The 20,338-nt window shown below is 36.5% G+C and overlaps 1 protein-coding gene across 2 annotated transcripts in view; it reads right to left on the bottom strand.

Moving 5' to 3' along the window:
* LOC145673783 (adenylate cyclase type 2-like) overlaps positions 1-20,338 on the bottom strand; it is a 1,485,668-nt gene that overhangs the window by 907,993 nt on the left and 557,337 nt on the right. For both annotated transcript variants that reach the window (XM_081743538.1, XM_081743539.1), the window contains exon 8: positions 7,949-8,085. In XM_081743538.1, coding sequence (XP_081599664.1) covers positions 7,949-8,085 — 137 coding nt within the window. The remainder of the gene's footprint in view (positions 1-7,948; positions 8,086-20,338) is intronic.

Raw genomic sequence — 20,338 nt, 5'->3', positions numbered from 1 at the left:
TCAAATGCATTAAATGAATAGACCTAGCACCAATAACTGAATTAAATATATACTGCCTGAAATACCTTTCAGAGTGTGTTTGAGTATATGTTTAAATATCTTACATTGTAGTTGTAGAACATAAGGCATTTACAAATTCATTCATGACTTCGTGATATATAGTTAGTATAACTTTTACACCCAAATTCTGATCCCACAACACATTGAAGAGCATAGAAATAGGACTGGATATAATCATATTGGCAAAATAAAAGTTAAACTGCGTAACGGTGAGACAGGGGAAAGAATATATATGCTGTGGTGGTTGATAGTGTAAAATTTGAAGAAGTAAAAAGTAAATAGTTTATGTATTTCATTTCGGCAAACAGCCAAGAGTTTTAAACTACCTGAAGCAACAGAAAGCAGTGAAATTTGACAATATACGGTACTGACATTTTCTTTTACCACTAAAGAAGTATTATCGAGGATCCTTTAGTTATTATCATTGAAATGGGTCACTATATGATTGCGGTTAAATATAGCACCTTCTCTGTGGTAATTTGGATACTGATCTTCACTACCGTGAAACATTACTTCGGCTCTGTGAGGCACACAATTAGCTAATGTTCCATGCACCCTATGATTTCGCTGACAGGACTCGTTATTGCGGTTAACAAATAAACAATTTACATAATTATGTATATCATATAGTCCAAATGCTCTTCTTGGGCAATTATACAATTTTCCAAGGATAGCCATGCGCAAATTTACATGTTGGACTGTTGAACGTTCGTTTTATGAGAATTGCAAGGGTTTGTCCACGTTCGAAGTTAATCTGCTGTGCAATAACGGGCACAAACGGAGAAAACAAACAAGTACACAAACTGAAAACAATAATAATTTCGATGACATTCTGTTTCCGAGTAGAGTGCAGATTACACGAAGAAATTTGAAAAGAATTACTCCCTTTTTATTCAGTTCTTTTGATTATGAAATTGAAACATGTATTGTATTGCTGTATAAGAAAAGGTAAAGAAGGAACAAAGAGAGAATAGGACTCGATATGGTGAGAAAATGTTGTATGAATTTCTAGTTCCCCTTATGTGGGACTCCGCTGAAATAATTTCCATCTTACATTGTGTAGTTTCAGCCTTAGCGTGTTAGTTCAAACATCAGGATAAGAGTTTTTTGTTTGCCTGGATATTTTGATCACAAAAGCTAATATGTGCTTGACAGACAATCAGACAATCTATAAACTATTAAATACAAGAATTTACTTCACTTCCTTTCCTTGTCAAGCTCCTTTACTGAAAATTGAGAATTTTCCTTCAAAAACGTTCTCCCAGTACAAAATGCCCTTGAAATTCTGACTGCCGTTGTTGGCTTGTGCTCTACCGGCCATTTACTTAACTCACATAGTGATATGACTCCTATACTGGTGCCTGGTAAATTAAAACCGGCACATGTTAGCACTGAAAGTGCGGAATTTCCATTATACTGACAATCTTTTCCCGTGTCTTACGTGTTACGCAACATTTAAAGCCATATCAAAAATTCGAAAGTGTAATACGCCGACTGCGTGAGAGACTCAAGTCAGAGTCTCTCCCAGTACTAATAATAAATTCTCCCATAGCGAGTGGGAATCTATCGTACTGTTCCGTGTATATTGCTCGAGCATTTAAAGCAAGGTCACACCACTTTAGCAAAAAAGTATTAACGTACCGGGTCTCACACTATTACGACACGATGGCAGAGTCAAACCCAAACTCGGTAACCATTGACGGCTTGGATTCATATTCGGGCCCTGCCTACCTCACGACATTCAAACAAGTGCAGAGGTATCGTGTTACCATAGCTCTTCTTCACTAGGACACAATAGCACTTGTAAGTTGCCATTTGGGAAGGGTTATAACCACAAATCTCCCTCGGCAGGATTGTTCAAACAATACGGGACTGTATCATTTTATATGCTTATGTATCACATAAGTACCCCTCCTCCGAAACCCAATGGCATTCGCAGGTCGCCGTTAGAAAAAGGTTGCAGTAGAAAAGTCCAAGCAATACGAGACTTCCTTTAGTTTCGTCTGAGATACTCTTCACCTTACCGAACCCAATAGCTGGTGTTAACTGTCTGAGTACACTGAAGGGTCCTTGCTGGAGCAAGCACTACTGAGATCGCATGAGGCTCTAGATCTTACCTTTCTCTAGTTAGACAGAGATACATCGTACATTAGCGGACCTTATAGGTGATGTAGATTGTCTGATTTGACATACAAAGTCATTGGGAAGGCTGAACCCTCCTCTGAGGTGCGTTCAAATTCACTCGTCACGGAGATTGAACAACCCGTACTTGCCGAGGTGCTACGAACACGACTGAAAATTACTCTACTCGAACTCAACAGCAAGTATTAGCCTCCACTGAGAGGACAACCCAAAGTCAGCCTCTTTCCCGGTAGAGGCGGCAGTTTAAGCTCTATTCTTGGTGATTCATGCACCTGGTATGACAGTGTTGAGGAGGAACGTACTTTTCCCGACCCAATGGCACGAGTTAGTAGACAATATGGGAGTCATTCATGCCTAATTCCTCGACAGGGATATATATATAGGGTGTCCCTTAATTCCGTTTGCATAGGACATCTCGGTAACTATTGAAGATACAAAAACATGATAAGTGAGCAGTGTTGTTGGAAAGTATGTGTTTTCAATTTTAAGTGTTGGAATTTTCGAAATTGGAGCAACCATTTGGGCTCTACACTCGTATAGAGCCCAATGTTAAAGAAAATGCAACGCTGCCACGTCTTTGTTGGACAACGACGAAAGAATATTCTTATTAACATGAATTGTACACTTCCTATTATGTTTTGTAAGAAAAATGGAATGCAATGGGATTCAATCTGGTGTCAGAATAGTATAAGAACTACTAGTCCACCACGGGTACTGCCACCTATCCACGGGAACTGCTTTCTGCTTGTTCCCTTTTTCTTAACAAATAAATTCTAAAGCTATGGCAGATGTCACTTCTAACTTCAAGACAAGAGAATATAGAATATATATATATATGGAGAGAATAGACAAGAGTTTGTTCTATATTTCCGTATGATATCTTGGATACAAAAGCTAATTTATATTTGGTAGACAATTAGGGATGCGCACGAGACGAGTCGAGACAGGATTTTCCTGACAAAATTCGAGTCGAGACATCACTTTTACAGCACATGTTCGAGACGAGACAGCCACAAATCTTGTCTCGTGCGCATCCCTATAGACAATGTAGACACTTTGTTTAAACCAATAAATGCAATATTTTCATCCACTTCCCAATTCAATCATTCAATTCAGCGACTGCCAATTTGAAATTCTCTGCGCAATCGTGCTGCGCTACTGCAAAATTCCCTCGAAAGCATTTCGCCAATATACACAAAACCAAGCATAATTTCGTTTTTTGCTCATATTTCTATTATTTTATTATATTATGTGGAAATATCTCCTTAGATTGATTGCCTTCTATTATCTCCACTCACTAATAACAGAATTGTATCCATAAATGTAAGGAAATGGAATAAATGCGAAAATTCGTGATTTACAGTATGCGCGCAACTTTTTTGGAGCATGGGGGTACCTCAAGAATAATATTATTATCTTCTCTGTTGTCTATTGCTCAAACAGAAGATGGACATTACCAATGTTGCAGCTGCAAAATCAATTAAAAGTTCGACCTCATTCCTACAAGAATGCATCGTGAAATATTTACTACAGGGAAAATAAATTCGTAGAACGACCAAGAAGCAAATTAAAATTGACTTTACCTTATGTTCAGTATTCTAACTGGAAAGTGTTTATAACCTTGTCTTTAGGCACTCCTATCGGAAACTTGCAGAACTCCTATTAGGAACCGCCTACTCCAAGTAAAATTCAATACGTTGGAATCAATAGAGTACCCACGTACTTGTGTACGCTTAAGTACACATCTGCTGCCTCGTAACATTTACTTTAACTTTTATTTAACGCAAAATGCAGATGCAACATCGAACGCACATCACACATCAGTTGAGGTACACGAGTATTCACTGTTACTAACTCGCAAATATTACAGTCCGTAAATCACAGGTGCTTCGATTTCGATTATTCATTTGGAGTATAATAATGAATTCCACAATGGCGTCGCGGGAGCTCATGCGCGATTAAGTAAAAGATCACTATATTTTTGTTCTATTTTTTTAAGATACAAAAAATTTATTGAACTTCTTAATTTTTTTGATTGTGAACTTTTCTTAAGCGTTTAACGAAAAAAAAAAATTATTAATATTTATACACTTGTGTTTAAAGACCTGTTCAAAACTTAAATTACACACAGTAGGACACTTTACACATTATCGACATCCTTTGAACACCTCCAGATTACAAATATTCACCTCTTTTAGATGCTCTGTTGTACAAGTATGACCCAGATGTGTGTACAAAATGTACAAAACAGCAAATTCTGAACAGTTAGTTATAAAAGGAAAACTTCTTCTAATAATTTTCCAGGAGGTAATGTACCTAAAATGGAAGCCACATTTCCTCACTGAACTGCTATGCTGATACGTTGTATCAGAAAAGTAGTAGCCCGCTTGTCACCAGTAACGTGTGCAATGCGTTGGCCTACTTCTTTGATGAAATTGGGCCCTTCGACGCCCCAAGTGCCGCTCGATTGAAAGGCTACTAGCACGAACATTTATCTATCGAGTAGATCTTTATATTTTCTTCTTTTCTCGCATTCTCTGCGGGCTGCAATAGCTCCTTCTCGAGATGAAGAAAGAGTGAGATTAGATGACGCGAAAGTGTCAGAGAAGGTGAAATCCGAGAGAAGAATCCTTCCCCCTCTTCCATGGTACCAGCGTCATGCCATCTGGTCTGTTGCCATCAGATTTGTTACACCCCGCAGGTTCACGAACAGATGGAACGTTTGCCGATGTGAGTGCTCTCCACATGATGTCATTCACGTTCGAATGCCTCACATGTCTTCCGGATTTACTTATACAAGACAGTCCGTGTAGACCATTCTGCCTGGCTGGTGCACCCCATTTAGAGCAGTTGTGTGATTCACAGACGTCTACTCCTAGGTGAAGTGCAACTGCAATATGAAAACTTTCGTTTGGAAGGGGCAGCCCTAGGTTGTGTGAAGGTAATGCCTGTAACCAAGGACTTGAAATTGGTGATGAGGAGGCGAGAAGCCTAGCCTTATCCTCTTGACTGTTTGCTTCTTGTAATAACACTGATTGATATAATTTGATGATTGGCTTGTCCCAAACTGATTGCGAACTTCTGTCCGTTATTTCAGGAGGACTTAAACCGACTCGGTTAGACCAGTCAGATATGCAGTGTTGGGCATCAGATTCTATGTGAGGCTCGTTCAGTTGGTTGAGGAGTCTCTCAATGATATACCGGGATCCATAGAATGACGCTAAAAATGTAGGATACGCCAAATCAAAAGCCCGACAAATACCTAGACCTCCAGAATCAACTGGAAGGGAGGCCTGTATCCATGCGTTGCTATTTAGGTTACAGTTGAGTAACGATTCCAGTCCACATTTCAGAACGGTGTCAAACTTCTCTAGTTAATCGACTTCTCGCCAAGAAGTAGAACAGCGTAAGAAATAGATTATTCTTGGTATGGAGAACGACGCACGGAGGAGATAAAAAGCTGAATGTGCTGATATTAGGACCAGACGTGACAAAAAAATCTTTTTTTTTTTTTTTTTTTTAGTTTTTTCGACTAACAGATTACGTGTTGCCTCAGGTGAAAGGGCTGCACCAAGTAGAAAGGCTGAAGAGGTTGTGATATATTGTATTCCCGGTGCTGAATTTTAAAATTGTGAATATAACACTTCCACTTAATCTTGCGAAGTTCCTAAAAATCCTAATTCACACTTCATAAAATTTAAATGTAGCCCGGTGTCTGCTGCCATACTTCGAATATTGTGTAGCTCACTTAAAACTGTGTCAGGATCTCCTGATATAGTACCATCATCTAAGTACCAGATGTTTAATTCACTGTTAATCCTAGACACTATGGACTGAATTGTCATGGCGAACAAAGCGGAACCTAAAGGATCGCCTTGTTTCACTCCACGTTGCGAGAGTATAATCTTATCACCTAGAAATAGGTTACTTGGTTGCGCATAGCATTGATAGACATAGTGATAAATCGATGGAAAACTAGTTTTAATCCTGAGTAGCATTGCGTGTCGGTTCAGTTCATCAAAAGCATTACGAAAATCTAATTTCAGAAAAGCCTTTTGTTGTGAATGGGGAGTAGAAAAGTAAATGTGAGCTACATGTGCTGCGGTTTCGGCTCCATTGGGAACGCATACTCCCAATTGACTTGGGTAAAGGAAACTTACGACGGAATCTTTAATTCTGGAACATATAACTTTTGCTGATATTCTTCTCCAAATGTTTCCCATTGCAGTTGGTCAATTCCACCGGGCTTCTTATTAAGCGCAATAAGTAATGCTCCAAAAAAGATTGGTCTTATTTTCTGAGGTACATTACCTGAAAGGATTAAATGAAGTAATTCTAGAATCATCATAGTTAATCTTTCTTTTGAATTTGACTCATGATGTAGAAGTAGATCCTGAAGAATCGAAGGAAGGAGACCATCAATACCTACAGCTGATCCAGATGGGAAGGATTTTGCAGCGTATCGTAATTCAGAAACTGAAACTCTTGGTATATTAGGGTAATCTTTAGGAGGGTCTGGTAATGAAAAGGTGTCTGAATGTGAAGGGTGCTTCTCCTTAAGTGCTTCTAAAACAGATGCATTGGGTGTGGCGATGATATCTTCAGAAATTAATAATCTGACTGCACCTCTTATGTCTCCATCGTTGAGTTTGTCTTCGACTCTTTTGGTGTTAAAGGATGTTGGGTCAGAAGAATGTTGAAGTTTGCGTTTGTGTTTTTTTAATAATCATGGGGTGAGGATTATCCCATTCGCAATCTCGTTGCCTGACCCAGGTTAATAAAGTTTTTAACTTGACCTGATTGTGACGGAACATTGAGTACTGCATACGGGAATAATAAGAGATCCATGCATGCGTCTAGGTCGTTTCTGTTTACAATACGACGGATGACATCATAGAGAGGGGTAGCTACAGATGACCAAGCACCTCTTGGGATTCTTCTTAGTAAAGGAACAGAGGACTTTAGTTCGGCTATTAGATTGCGGAAGTCGGAAATTAGATGTTTTTCGTTGTAATTATCACATTCAATTCCATTTGATGAAGAAGGATTATAATTTAGAGATGACTTCTGTTTTGGTATGGAAGGCTTATTTCTCTTATGGAGAGTCTGATGACTTTTGCTAATGTGGATAGCAAGTCCTCTTTGATTAGCCAGATGTTTTTCACAATGAGGGCATGATACATATTTTTCATCGTATGAAAAATTAACTAATTCATCATTGCTTGTAACTGACACGCTTCTAATGTCAGAAACTTCCTCTATATTATGACTCTCCTGGCAAGAAGCATCATTGGAGATTAAATGGTTTCCGTCATCATAACTTTGATCAAGCCTTTGCTGGTCGGCCGCCACGCTGTACAAATACAATTCAGGATTATGTTCCTGAACCGACTCCATCCAACATTGTTGATCAACAGAAAAAAAATTTAATAACTTAAACAATAGAAAATTTTAAATCTGTTCAGAATAACAATGTAACGGATTTTATAACGAATTAGAAAGAAAATATATCATAGTATCAAAGTTTAAACCATAAAAATACCTCAATAGTGAGAGATATCGTTTGTGAGAAAAAAACTGTTCCGGAAGCACCTCTCTTTCTGCCCACACATATACACAGATACAATTCACAAACGCTATATATAGCACTTAATCAAACGAAAATTGCGGAGCACAGATTATATGCTTACTCACTCTTTTCAAGAATACTTTATACATATAAATATATAAGTAATTTGCTACTAACCGTACTTCTCTAATTATGTTAATCATGTCAAGCCCAAGTTCAACACAATTTTTCGCATGGTATGGATTTGGTTGTGGAACTCCACATACGCAATAATAACAGTCACCAAGAAACTTAATCCGTCGCACACCATGTATCTGAGGAGAAATGAAACAAATTAACAACCATTTAATGTTTATAACGAAAGAAATGCTTTTTTCCTCTTATCCAAACTTACAATTATATCATTTGCAGTATTCCTCTGACTACTATACTAATAATACGTAGAGTCAATTGCTCTTGCTAGTATCACCAAAGCCTGGACCGATGAGACCCGACTTACACGCAACATTTCAACCAGCCAACGACTGGAGCACTGAAACAGGCTCTTGTTCTGCAGTTGATACACGAATAACTTTTTTATTTGAAGAATAATGTCGATTGTTTAGAGCGTATTGTAGAATCAGTGCCGTATATCAAAAATATAACTCGTTATGCCCATAATGTACTATTTCACTACGTATTGTACACGAGAATCACAAAAGCACTGATTACTGTGGTTGAAATAGACTGAGAATATCCAATCTGGAGCAACTGAAGGGCATAAGTACGTATACCATTGTCTCCATTCATGATTTTACTCCAGTTAACCTTCCTTTTCCACTGAGAATATTTTGATGATCATACGATGATTACAAATTTAAACTGAAATTGAAAAGTTTTGACCCCCGAAATACAAATCTCTGTATTCTGCATACAAATTCAATGTAACATCCAGTTATTTACGCTTATCATTTCCACGAGATTCAAATTCATATAAGTCTCGAGTAGACACTAATGTTTGTATCAAAAGATGATAATAGGTTAATTAATTTTCTTCATAAAATTTTATTATGAGGTAACTGTTATTGTAATTCTTTGAGTGCTTCATTATTATTAACGATCAGTCTAATCTTATTATATTACATATTCTATTAATACATACTTTACATCAGCTATGCTGACGCAAAAGAGAATGTGAGTTGTGCGAAAAATACGTTTGTATATTGCACGAAGTGAAACTTCCAATTTCGTTTCGCAAACTGAATCATATTTAACTGCAAAAAAGTATACTGTTTAACAGAAAACCACTACAGAAAGCTGATTTGAGTTAGTGTAAGATACAGTCGAGTAGTTTGGATTAATAGTTAGTTATTCATCTGTTAATGTACTGACATCCTGGAAAAGGTAACGCTCGTTGTTTTTTCTTATTATGTGCTCCGATCGTAACCCGGAGACTGAGAACATTTCTTTAAGGAGACTTACGGAAGTGTAACTCATCGATTTGATTGAAACTTTGCACACTTTTAGGACATCGAAAAATAATCGACACGTATTTTGTTAAATATTTTGGAAATGTTGCAAGTATAAGTGTAGAAACCACATTTGAACGTTAGGGGTAGTCTCTATGCATAGGCAGAAAGCAATAATTTAATATAGAAGAAAGCGTACCGTCAAGGGATGATTCAAAATCTGACGTCAACATTTAAAAAAAAAGGTGAGAACAGCGGATCCAACATGGTGATTACAATTTACAAAAAAAAAAAAAAAATCCGGTTTGAAATACTCTGCAGTTAGCCACGAACAATCATAGCTGGTTGCGGTTACTGCGAGAAGGTTGCTGATCGATTTGAAACTCCGTTCTGTACGTATTTGAACTGGATTTTTGATTAAAGTGAGTCTCTGCACTTCTCAATATTCGGGTCCTTACATGAAGTGAATTCCCTCGCCTCTCACTATGCCGGGTGCTTAGTTAAAGTTAGTCCCCTCACCTATATCTGTAGTTCAACACAATCTCTTTAAAGCTGAAAATGTCCTTGTGAAAATTAGGGAAAATTTACATCAAGTCTTGGGAGATCATGCTTTCAAGAGGTTTTTCTCCCAGCGTCTAATGCAAAGTCCAGTTTGTTATTCGATTCGTGAAGTGGTCACAATTTGTTAAATTTTAATCCTATTTTAAGAACGAACGAGTACCTCAAAATAGAACCCATTCCTTACAGTAACAACTGGTAGGATTCAGCCTCTTTGTGTGTTCTTCTTTAGCCATGCAAAATGTTCGTAAGACATTTTCTGACATTGTCCTTGTCTACAACTGTCACATAAATTTACATCTCCGTAATAATTTAATTAAGATTCATATTCAATTTTCCTTCTCCCAGATTTGCAAATCTTACTAGATATGCATGGTATAAAGCGGTTATTTGGAAGAAAGAAAAAAAAACACCCGCGTTTGAAAATGCCGTAACATTATGTTTCAAACATTATAACGTTGCGCAGCATTTTGTTATTTGTGCACAGTTATTTCCGTAATACTAACGTGTGCGTGGAAGAAACAATATGCATCAAACACTTTCACTCTCCCCTTCATGCTGCTATTGCGGGCTGAACTCGAATTTAAATGGCATCTGGGGTTACACCCACTCTTTATGTAAGCGACCCCGAAAACTATGGATTCGACACTAAAATCAGTCTTTTATTATAATTTTTATATCTTCCTCTTCCACTTCCCACAAAAAGGCTAAGGCGGGTCTTGCCACCACTTGAGACTGAACTTGGAGTTAAACGGCATCAGAACCTAGCGACGCTGAAAACTAATGGCTCGACACCAATATGGGTCAACTTCAGTAAAATTACCTCACTTCCCTGGGTTCAAATGGGACTTAAATCAGAGCTAAACGGCATCGGGAAGTCACTATTTATCTAAGGTATCTCGAGAACTATGGATGTGCTTGAATGGACAACTTCAAAAGTGCATTACCACCTGCAATTCTCCCTTCCTTGCAATAGCAGGCAACCCGAAAAACACTGGCGTTGGAGTGGTTGAGAATTAGAAAGGCGTTCGACCCAAATTCAATATCGTTACAAATATATCAGTGTGCCAAACTGCAAATAAGAGAATAAAATAAATTGTTAAGAATGACGCCTTTTTCATCGTGAGGGCAATGGATGACATAAAAACTTACAAAACGTTCTTACTTAAGAAGTTCAAACAAGACGAATGGAAGAAACATATATAAGAGGAAAGCAGTTTTCTCTTTTTTCAATAATAATAATAATAATAATAATAATAATAATATTATTATTATTATTATTATTATTATTATTAGTAGTAGTAGTAGTAGTAGTAGTAGTAGTAGTAGTAGTAGTAGTAGTAGTAGTAAAGTACTAAAAACTCGTTTCCTTTTGAAAATCTCTGATTCTGGATAAGAGCATATATAAGAAAGGACTTCAAAGTTAAATACAATTCAGTGTTCGACTCTTAATTCGTGTTAAGCACTTTCCAATCACGTAAATCGGTATTATATACGGCAATTATAATTTGATTTCCACAAAAATTTTGATATCATTTTAAAATGGATAGGAATAAACAAATGAACGATTCTAGTTGTTAATAAGAATTTGTGAAATGCTTTAATGTTACGAATCAGACAGTTGATTAATTAGTGTTTGGCTTCCATTATGTAGACTAGCCTACGTGAGGCGTGGACTCACAACTGAACGTGGGATCCGAACCACCTAAGCTCCTAGCGAAAACTACCTGATACCTTGAATTCGAGAGAATAATAATTTAATGGTGGAGATACTTAATATCCTATTTTTAGCTATATCCTTTTATTTTATTTATTTTATTTTATTTATTTCGGAAAAACAACAGGCAAATGCCTAATTACAGTTTTCCCTTATTGTAAACTGTATTTAATACACTTTAAAATACATATATAATAACATACTAATATGACCTCAATTCTATTATAATACACTCTGAGATACACATATAATAAAATAATAATATGAAAGTAAAATATACGTTAAAATACAAATAGCACGATATACAGGATACAACAAATTTATGTAGAATGAAAATTTTGTTTGTAACTAAAAATATCTATATCTGGGTGTTCTTGTGTATTATACAATATACACATTTTTCTGATAGGCGATACATCTAATGCATTAGTCCTTTGCGCTGAAAGATGGAATATGTCATTATGGGGTCTCGTTGCTCTATGTGGGACGCGAATTTTGATTTCTGATAACAAATATTCTGAATCTATTGCACCATGAATTATTTTATGTAAGAAAGATAATATGAAATGACTTCTTCTGCTTTCAAGAGATTGTAATAAATATTTGTTTCGAAGACCTTCGTAGTTCTCAAATTTTGGATATATACCTGTTTCTTTATATGTCAAAAAGCGCACAAATTTATTTTGAATGTTTTCGATTTTATTTATATATTTCTTACTATTAGAACCCCATATTATCGCTGCATATTCCACTTTAGACCGTACATAGGCAGTTTTACATTTATAGTTGATATAAAATTGTTTCCAACTTTAATTTGACAAGAATATAACTAATAAAGGATTATTCGAAGAAATTGGTTCAGTCTCGGGATGGATTAATAGCAAAAAATGAACCTATTACAGAACTCGAACACGAACACGTGATTAACCCAAATCACTCGACTATTCCCTACCCTGCTCTAAGTTTGTTTCGTGTTGTTACTTACACCAGCATGAGCTTACAACCAGATACGACTGAGCTCTTTGTGAATAATTTCAAGTTACGTATGTTCCAGTGTATACCTATTAGTCTGGAGGAAATCCATCGAAACTAAAATTTTCAGTATGTCTAATGTTTCTCGGTGGCTTTTACCTAATTTGAGGGCGCTGAATCTGAATCTGCCGGGTGTACAAATGTACACCTTGAGCGTTTCGAGTAATTCAAGATGGCGGCCAGGATGGTGGCTGTAAAATTGATAGGAATATTTTTGTATATTTTATCAAGATGGGTATCAAATTATATGTTTTTTGGGTTGCAGATTCCAATAATAATGTCAAAAATGTTATGAAATTGATACAAATCGAGGTATTCAATATGGCACCCAATATGGCGGCCGTAAAATTGACAAGAATGTTTTTGGAGTATTGTATCGACATGAGTATCAAATTATATGTTTTTTTTGGATTGCAGATTTGAATAGTTACTTCAAAAATCTTATGAAATTGATAGAAATCAATATATTCAATATGGAATATTCAGATTCGCGACCCTCGAGCTAGGTACATACTTAGAACAATATCTGATACACTGAAATTTTGGATTGGGTGTTGATGCTTTCTCCGTTACCGCAACTCACCTTGTTTGCGCTCCAGAACATATTTTCCCCACATTTTGGGCTTCTCTATACTTATTTACAAAACCATTCCTTTCTGTGTGCAAAAGAAAACAAACAACACAAGCTTATGTTTGAAGATTTTCTTATATTTTTTTCCTGGGCGTTTTCTTAATCAAGAATTATATTGCTGGCCACATTAATGCGAAATATGTACATTTACAATACAAAATGCCAATGTTTCTATGTTACTCCGCAACAAAATAATAAATATCACACATCAGTCACTTGTCAGTCTTCGTCAGAAGAAGTATCCATGTTTTCGTCTTCCAGATTCCTAGTATTGACGTGTGAAGATATACACATCGTTCTGATATTCTGGCATCGTTTAGAGGCTTCACAATTGCAGAAGTCAGTGCAGCTATTATGATTTGTCACACAGCCACAACGTCCTTTACACATGTTTTCAGAAGAACAGCCGCAACTCACCATCTTCAAAATGTCTTTCGGTGCCATCACATTTCCCGGTGGTACAGTAACTGGTTCCAATTTTTGTTCAACTCATCACGATACCACCCAAAATGTGTCGGATCCATGTCTGGTGGGTCTGGTTTATCTGCTTGTTTCCAAATACAAGCCTGGAAATGAGCTCTTTTTACATTTTCACACACACAAACACCACAAAGTCCACACGGCGCGAGCTGGGATAGAACCAGGGACCTCAAATACCGGAGGTAAACGCTCTACCACTGAGCCACCGCGCCTCCAATACCATAAAGAGTAGGAACTGTATCGCAGCCAGAAAGAGAATGAAGTGCTAGTAAGTTTGAAACAATACCACAGTGTTTGGGCACAGACAATCCAATGTCAATAACTCCTTTATGACTTTGAGTTGCCTCCATAAAAATGTTACAGTAAGTTTTTGTGTGTGGTAGTGGTGCATCAGGAGGAGAAAAACATCCGTGTCATCACTAATTACATTTATTGTACAATTTCTGTCCAGCTGATTGGCTACCATCACTACTAGTGTGATAATTATGACATCAGCCTCTTCGTGAGTGTTTTTTATATATGGACGTTCCTTGATACAATCAGCAGTTATTTCTGTTGTAACATCTTCTGGTCCAGTGATGAATAGGCTTTTGGTGAAATCTGATGGCAACCCTTCTGTCATTAGATACTTGCAGATCAGCTGTACTAGTTGTACCTTATTCTTCGTAACATTCAGCATAACTTGTTGGAAGGGCAAGGGCGTGTTGAAAGACAATTTATGATACCTGCTACATGTTGATCGTGTTCTGACGCTTCTTATTTCTCCTTTGGTGCTGTACTCCTTGTATTTGTCAAATATCAGGTACACGTTGCATTTGTTCAATTTTTCAAGCACGTATGACCAATACAATTTTATGAAGTCAAGAACAGTTCCGTTAGATGGCCAGTTGATCACCCACAAAACAGCACAACCAAGTATGACAGCATCTTCGTGCTGTACGATCTCATAGACTTCTCTACCTGTAATATTTGTTTCAGTTTTGACTTACTTTTGCAGGACCTGGGAGTCCCATATTCATCAAACAAAGATGTGAGGACAGCGGCAAGCTCATATGAAATCACTCCTTTAGCATCAATATCTCTTGTAGATGTGAGACACATTGCACGCATGTACAAGAGTTCTGTGTCAATGACACCAATACTAGCTGTTCTTTTGACGTCATCGCAGGAAACATTACGAACCGTTGTTTAGATTGGATCGTGAAAACCAGTTGGTAGTTTTTCTTCGTAAGAACACAACGCCTTCCCACCTATCTCAACAGCATTATCAACATTCACTTTCTGAGAACAAGTTTTCCCTTTCACAATATTCACAATACTTTTTCGGGGTGATCATCGGTCTTCAGAGGATCTATACAATGAGACAGCTTTTCCTTTAACTTAATTCGGTCTGCAGCATCTCCTTTTACTCGAGATGGCATTCCTTCCCTATGCTTAGTTATTTCCATATCTCGTCCAGCATCCCTCATGACATAAATGTCATTTACTAAACGACTGCAGGTGTGAAGGCCGAAAGCCCTACACTTCACAGCTGATGGATTTAGTGTAAGTCCGATTATTCCTCCTGGTCCAGGGCCATAACGCATAAATGTATTCTCAAGGAACATGTCTGACCATATAGGATCCCAGATACCTGATTTGTGACGCAGAACATGTTCGCCTTTCATAAATCGTTCTAGTATTTCACTTGGAAGTATCTCTTATTTTGTTTCTGACATATTTTTCCTAAATTCTATGAAAATGCTGCTATCTGTGAGCACAAAATTAAGATTTTACGATTTATTATTATTCATGTCAGTAAATATTTTTTTTCGAAAATAGGTGTCAGAAATGACAACATAAACTTCTTTTGCAGCCGCCATATTGGGCGCCATATTTAATATCTCGATTTGTATCAATTTCATAACATTTTTGACTTTATTATTGGAATCTGAAACCCAAAAAACATATAATTTGATACCTATCTTGATAAAATATACAAAAATATTCCTATCGCTTTTACAGCCGCCATATTGGCCGCTATCTTGAATTACTCAAAATGCTCAAGGTGTACATTTGTACACCCGGCAGATTCAGATTCAGCACCCTCAAATGAGCTAAAAACCGCTGAAAAACATTAGACATACTGAAATTTTTGGTTTAGTCCAAAAGTAGGGTTTTTCCTCCAGACTATATAGGTGTATTTTTCGCAAAAGTCACATTTTTTGTATACGTCACGATAACTGGAGTAAGACTGGTTGAATCTGTGAAATTATTGAGTTGGAATGATGGTTAATAAAGCAATAATATACGAGGGTAATTGTTATTATTTACAATAACAATTACCCAAACAACAAAATTAGATTATGGAAACTAGTTAGTTCAACTAATGATCGTTCACTCTCACAGGCCTGATTAGCTCGCCTGTACTTAAGTCATAGCGTTGTAACTAGCTAACAGTTTTTATACACGAAGTGAGTGAGCAGCGTAGGCAACTTGTTACCACATTGGATTTCTATAAAGCAACCTGAGTTTGAATCCCTACAGATACGAACTTTTCTACATGCTTCAATTTTAATTTCAACCAATACTAATTATGATAAGTAAGATCCTCCCCTCTGGAGAATGAAAGAGATGTTCGAATTAGAATAGGTATATGAATAGACACAAAGATTTACGAACTTATTTCACTGAATTGTTCTAGAATTGAACACTTTGATGCAATAACTGCATAAGTCTGAAATATGCATTTTGAGAAAAACGATGTTGAAAATTTAAGTAATGTTTTTATTACATAAAACAATGTAATATGCAGCATTTTGTTTCCTTTGTCTGACGGTACATGACTGCAATGGGTGTTTGGAGGGAAATAAACAGCTTTTGGAGGGATAGAAGCAGTGTTATCAGTTGACAAACGATGTTTTCACGCTACTCAAGCTGATATTGTTCTTAATTCAGAGCTGCCCTGACCTCCATAATCTAGATATAGAGTTGAAATTTTGACAGGAGGCTAAGCAAGCACGGCAAATGCCACTTATGTGTTTGATTCAAAGTGGGCGTAACCTCGCACATGCCCTTATTACATCAAACTGCTTAATTGGTACTTTTAGTCAATTTAACGATTTTCTAACTCACATGATCAGTGATTTTCCCTTTCTTTGCTCATGCAGTACATAGTGATATATAGTGAATTGTAACATCATAAATATATAGTATTCTCTGGGCAACACATCCTAAACGATAATGATAAATCTTAAAATGAAGAATTTATGTGTATCAACTCCACAGCAAGAGGTTGTTTTAGTGCTCCACAGGCTTACCAACTAAGGCATCTTGACTGATATGTGAGTTAGGTTCCATCTGCCCAGGTGTTTGGGATACCAGCAAAAGTACTGGACTCGGCCTAATGGAGTTATAGCCGATGGGCAGACATTGAATTTAAATACTTTTAAAATATTCGTCCTATGAAATTCTTGTTTACTTTATCCTTTGCTAATTGTCCCATTGAAGACAGTCTTGTAAACAACAGAGGAGTTCGTTACATCTTGAGCTCTTTCCTGTTGACTTCCCTTTATCTCTTTCAGTGTTTTAGATATATACCCCTTCCTCTGTTCTACCCTTGTTACAGCCACAATGAAGAAAAAATCCGTACGTTTATCTATATAAAATGTTTGAATGATAATCATTATTATCAATAATAATAATATTTCTTTTTGTGATATTAGATTTGTTTAAATATGTATTTTTTTTTTGCGTTTTTACCTGCTCTTTAAACAAGAATATACTTATGGTATCTTTTTATAGTCTATGTTCTTATTTTCGAGAATAATGTAACAAAAGTATACATTTCTTTTTGCGTTTATGTTGAAGTTTACAACTACTACTATAACAATTGTTGTAATGAAAAGTATGGAAGTTATCTGGAGTTATGTGAAGGTATATACATATAACAAAGCTACTACTCCACTCTACATACAATTATGCAGACGCAGTGTACTGAATCTACTTAATCTCACTGACATACTCTCCGGCGAGATGACACACTCCGGCCGCTGATACACTTCCTTCATGTTATGTTCCTAAAACACAACTTCTAGATAACGCAATAGGGCCATTCCATATGAAATCAACCAATCAAGGTGGCTCATGTGTTTTAGATTTTCTTCAAATTTTGTATAAATGTTGTGGTATCCAAACATAGCAAACCCGTCAAATTTTACAGCTCTACCTCAAAGGGGACTGCTGTAGGAGCCATTCGAATTTTGGAGGTTTTGTGCAAAAAGCACCTAAGTCCACACTCGAATTAAAGTACTGAAACCACTAGATCTTTTCTGGAGATATTGAAGCTATTTGAAAATGGTTTTCTCTAAAACAATCTTAGAATTAGTAACATTTAAAACATTGTAGTACTGAACTGTTCAAGTGGGGTTAAGCATATGAATTTCACCATCAAAGAGAAAAAGAGAAAAAATAATGTCAAAATTTGGCAAGTATTTCTGAAAAAGGACCACCTAACATCAGCTTCAAATTTTCAAAATGAGTAGCTCTGGTGTTCCTCTTTAACATATAAAAACGTAGGAGGATGTTTTTTGTATGTTCAAGAAAAACAAATTATGACACGTAATTTGAGGGCGGATTAAGCACTTTTTACAAAAAAAAAAAAAAAAAAAGTCTAGTGTCTGTTTTTAATTTTCCGTCTTGAAAATGTTTATAATTGTCAACACTGAGGTGATTGAATAATTGAATTGTGCCAGAAATTTGAAACTTCAAGTACCATTGCTGAAGGGACTCAAATTCTGTCATTAGTTCCAAAATCATGGATGACTATAAAAACTGTTGAAACATTTCAAACAATCGAGTTCGTGCATTAAAAGAACTGGCTCACTCATAAGATATAAATCCAAACAATGGATTTAATTTGACAGAACCTAACTGTAGACAATGATTAAAGATACAGACGACTTCGTTGGGATTTTGGTAGGAATAAAATAAGAAATTAGCGCAGCTTCACTTTATACCCAAATCCCAGAGCAACTACTTCAAATGCACACAATAGAGACGTTGGATGACAAATTGTGCTTAATTATAGTTTCTGAAAAAAATACTCCTGTATTATTCAAGAAGAAGTTTAAAAGTAGTACTGGACCAACATTCTATTCAACTATGCAACATTCTAATCTTTTTAAATTTAACATTTTAGGATACCCTGTAACTTCCGTTATCAAATGTTTCATTTTTTTATGTCAGTGATATGTTAAAGCACGATACAGTTACATTTTATGTTTTCCAAGTTATCTTTTTTGAAGTATGTTAACGATCTTATATAAACTTTGTCAACTTATGCCTGCATGAGTGATTTTGGACTCACTTGTCAGTGGAACTATTTTGCTTCAAGTCGCGGTAAAAGCGTTTGCGATGTCATAGTTGAGACGCTGAAATGTTTAGTGATACATGCTAGTTTACAGAGGCCACTGGATGACCGGATTATTACTGTTGCCGATTTCTTCGCATTTTTTCAAACTACAACCTATGTCAAACTGTAACCAACTATAACCAAACCGTGTTTTATGCTGGAATATGCTTGAAACCTTTTTCCAATGCTTCAAAAGAGACTGGAAAAGCCATAACGTTGCAAGGGATGCGTGAGATTCATCATTATGAACACATCAGCCTGTTGAAACTCGAAGTCAGTTGTGCATTTTCTTCAAAGACAACATTCTCTCTGAATACTTGAGCAGAATCGAAAGACATTAATCTTTCATGTGAGCAATTTATGGTGCGCATTTGTGAGGAGAAATGGTGGATTGGAAAAATAATTGAGAACTCACAGAAACATCGTTATTAATATGAATTTCCTTTATTCCCGTGCACCCACGATTTTTTTTTTTTTTTTTTTTTTTGCCAAAAACACCTGTCTAATGCTGGATTCCACTCGAAAACTGCATCATTAATATCGGATTACCTAATAATTCAACTGGTATTGGCAGAAATTACAGCATTTCTGAAGAAGAAATTCGAGCTACTCAGAAGACCTTCCCTAAAATTGATGATAAGAGACGAGGGTCAAGTTAGGCCAACTACCAACACTAAAACGAGCGGAACATATCTCAGAATAATGGGCTATTTATGGGCTAATTAGTTGCTCTAATCTTAATTTTTGGACTCCTACTGTTTAGTGGGAAATCGGAGTCAAAATAGGCGAGTCTAGCTTGACATTAAGCTAGAACCCCCCCATATGGTTACAATGGTCCGATCGAAAAAATTCAAACGCCAGAATTATGGGCTATTTATGTGCTAATTAGTTGCTCTAATACAAATTTATGGGCTCCTAGTGTTTAGGGGGAAATCGGAATCAAAACGGACGAGTCTAGCTTGATATCAAGCTAGAACCCTACATATGGTTACAATGGACCCATCGAAATAATTCAAACGCCAGAATTATGGGATATTTATGGGATAATTAGTTGCTCTAATCCCAATTTGAGCTCCTACTGTTTAGCGGGAAATCGGAATCAAAATGGGAGAGTCTACCTTGAGATAAAGCTAGAATCTTCCATACGGTTACGGTTAAAATGGTCCGATTGGAAAAATTCAAACGCCAGAATTATGGGCTATTGATGGGAAAATTAATTGTTCTAATCCTAGTTTTTGGGCTCCTACTGTTTAGCGGGAAATCGCAATCAAAATGGGTGAGTCCAGTTTGATATCAAGCTATAACCCCC

The sequence above is a fragment of the Thermobia domestica genome, chromosome 17, assembly GCF_964235325.1.
Source record: "Thermobia domestica chromosome 17, izTheDome1.hap1.1, whole genome shotgun sequence".
In the NCBI taxonomy this organism is placed as follows: domain Eukaryota; kingdom Metazoa; phylum Arthropoda; class Insecta; order Zygentoma; family Lepismatidae; genus Thermobia; species Thermobia domestica.
This window is presented reverse-complemented; position numbering and strand designations above follow the sequence as displayed.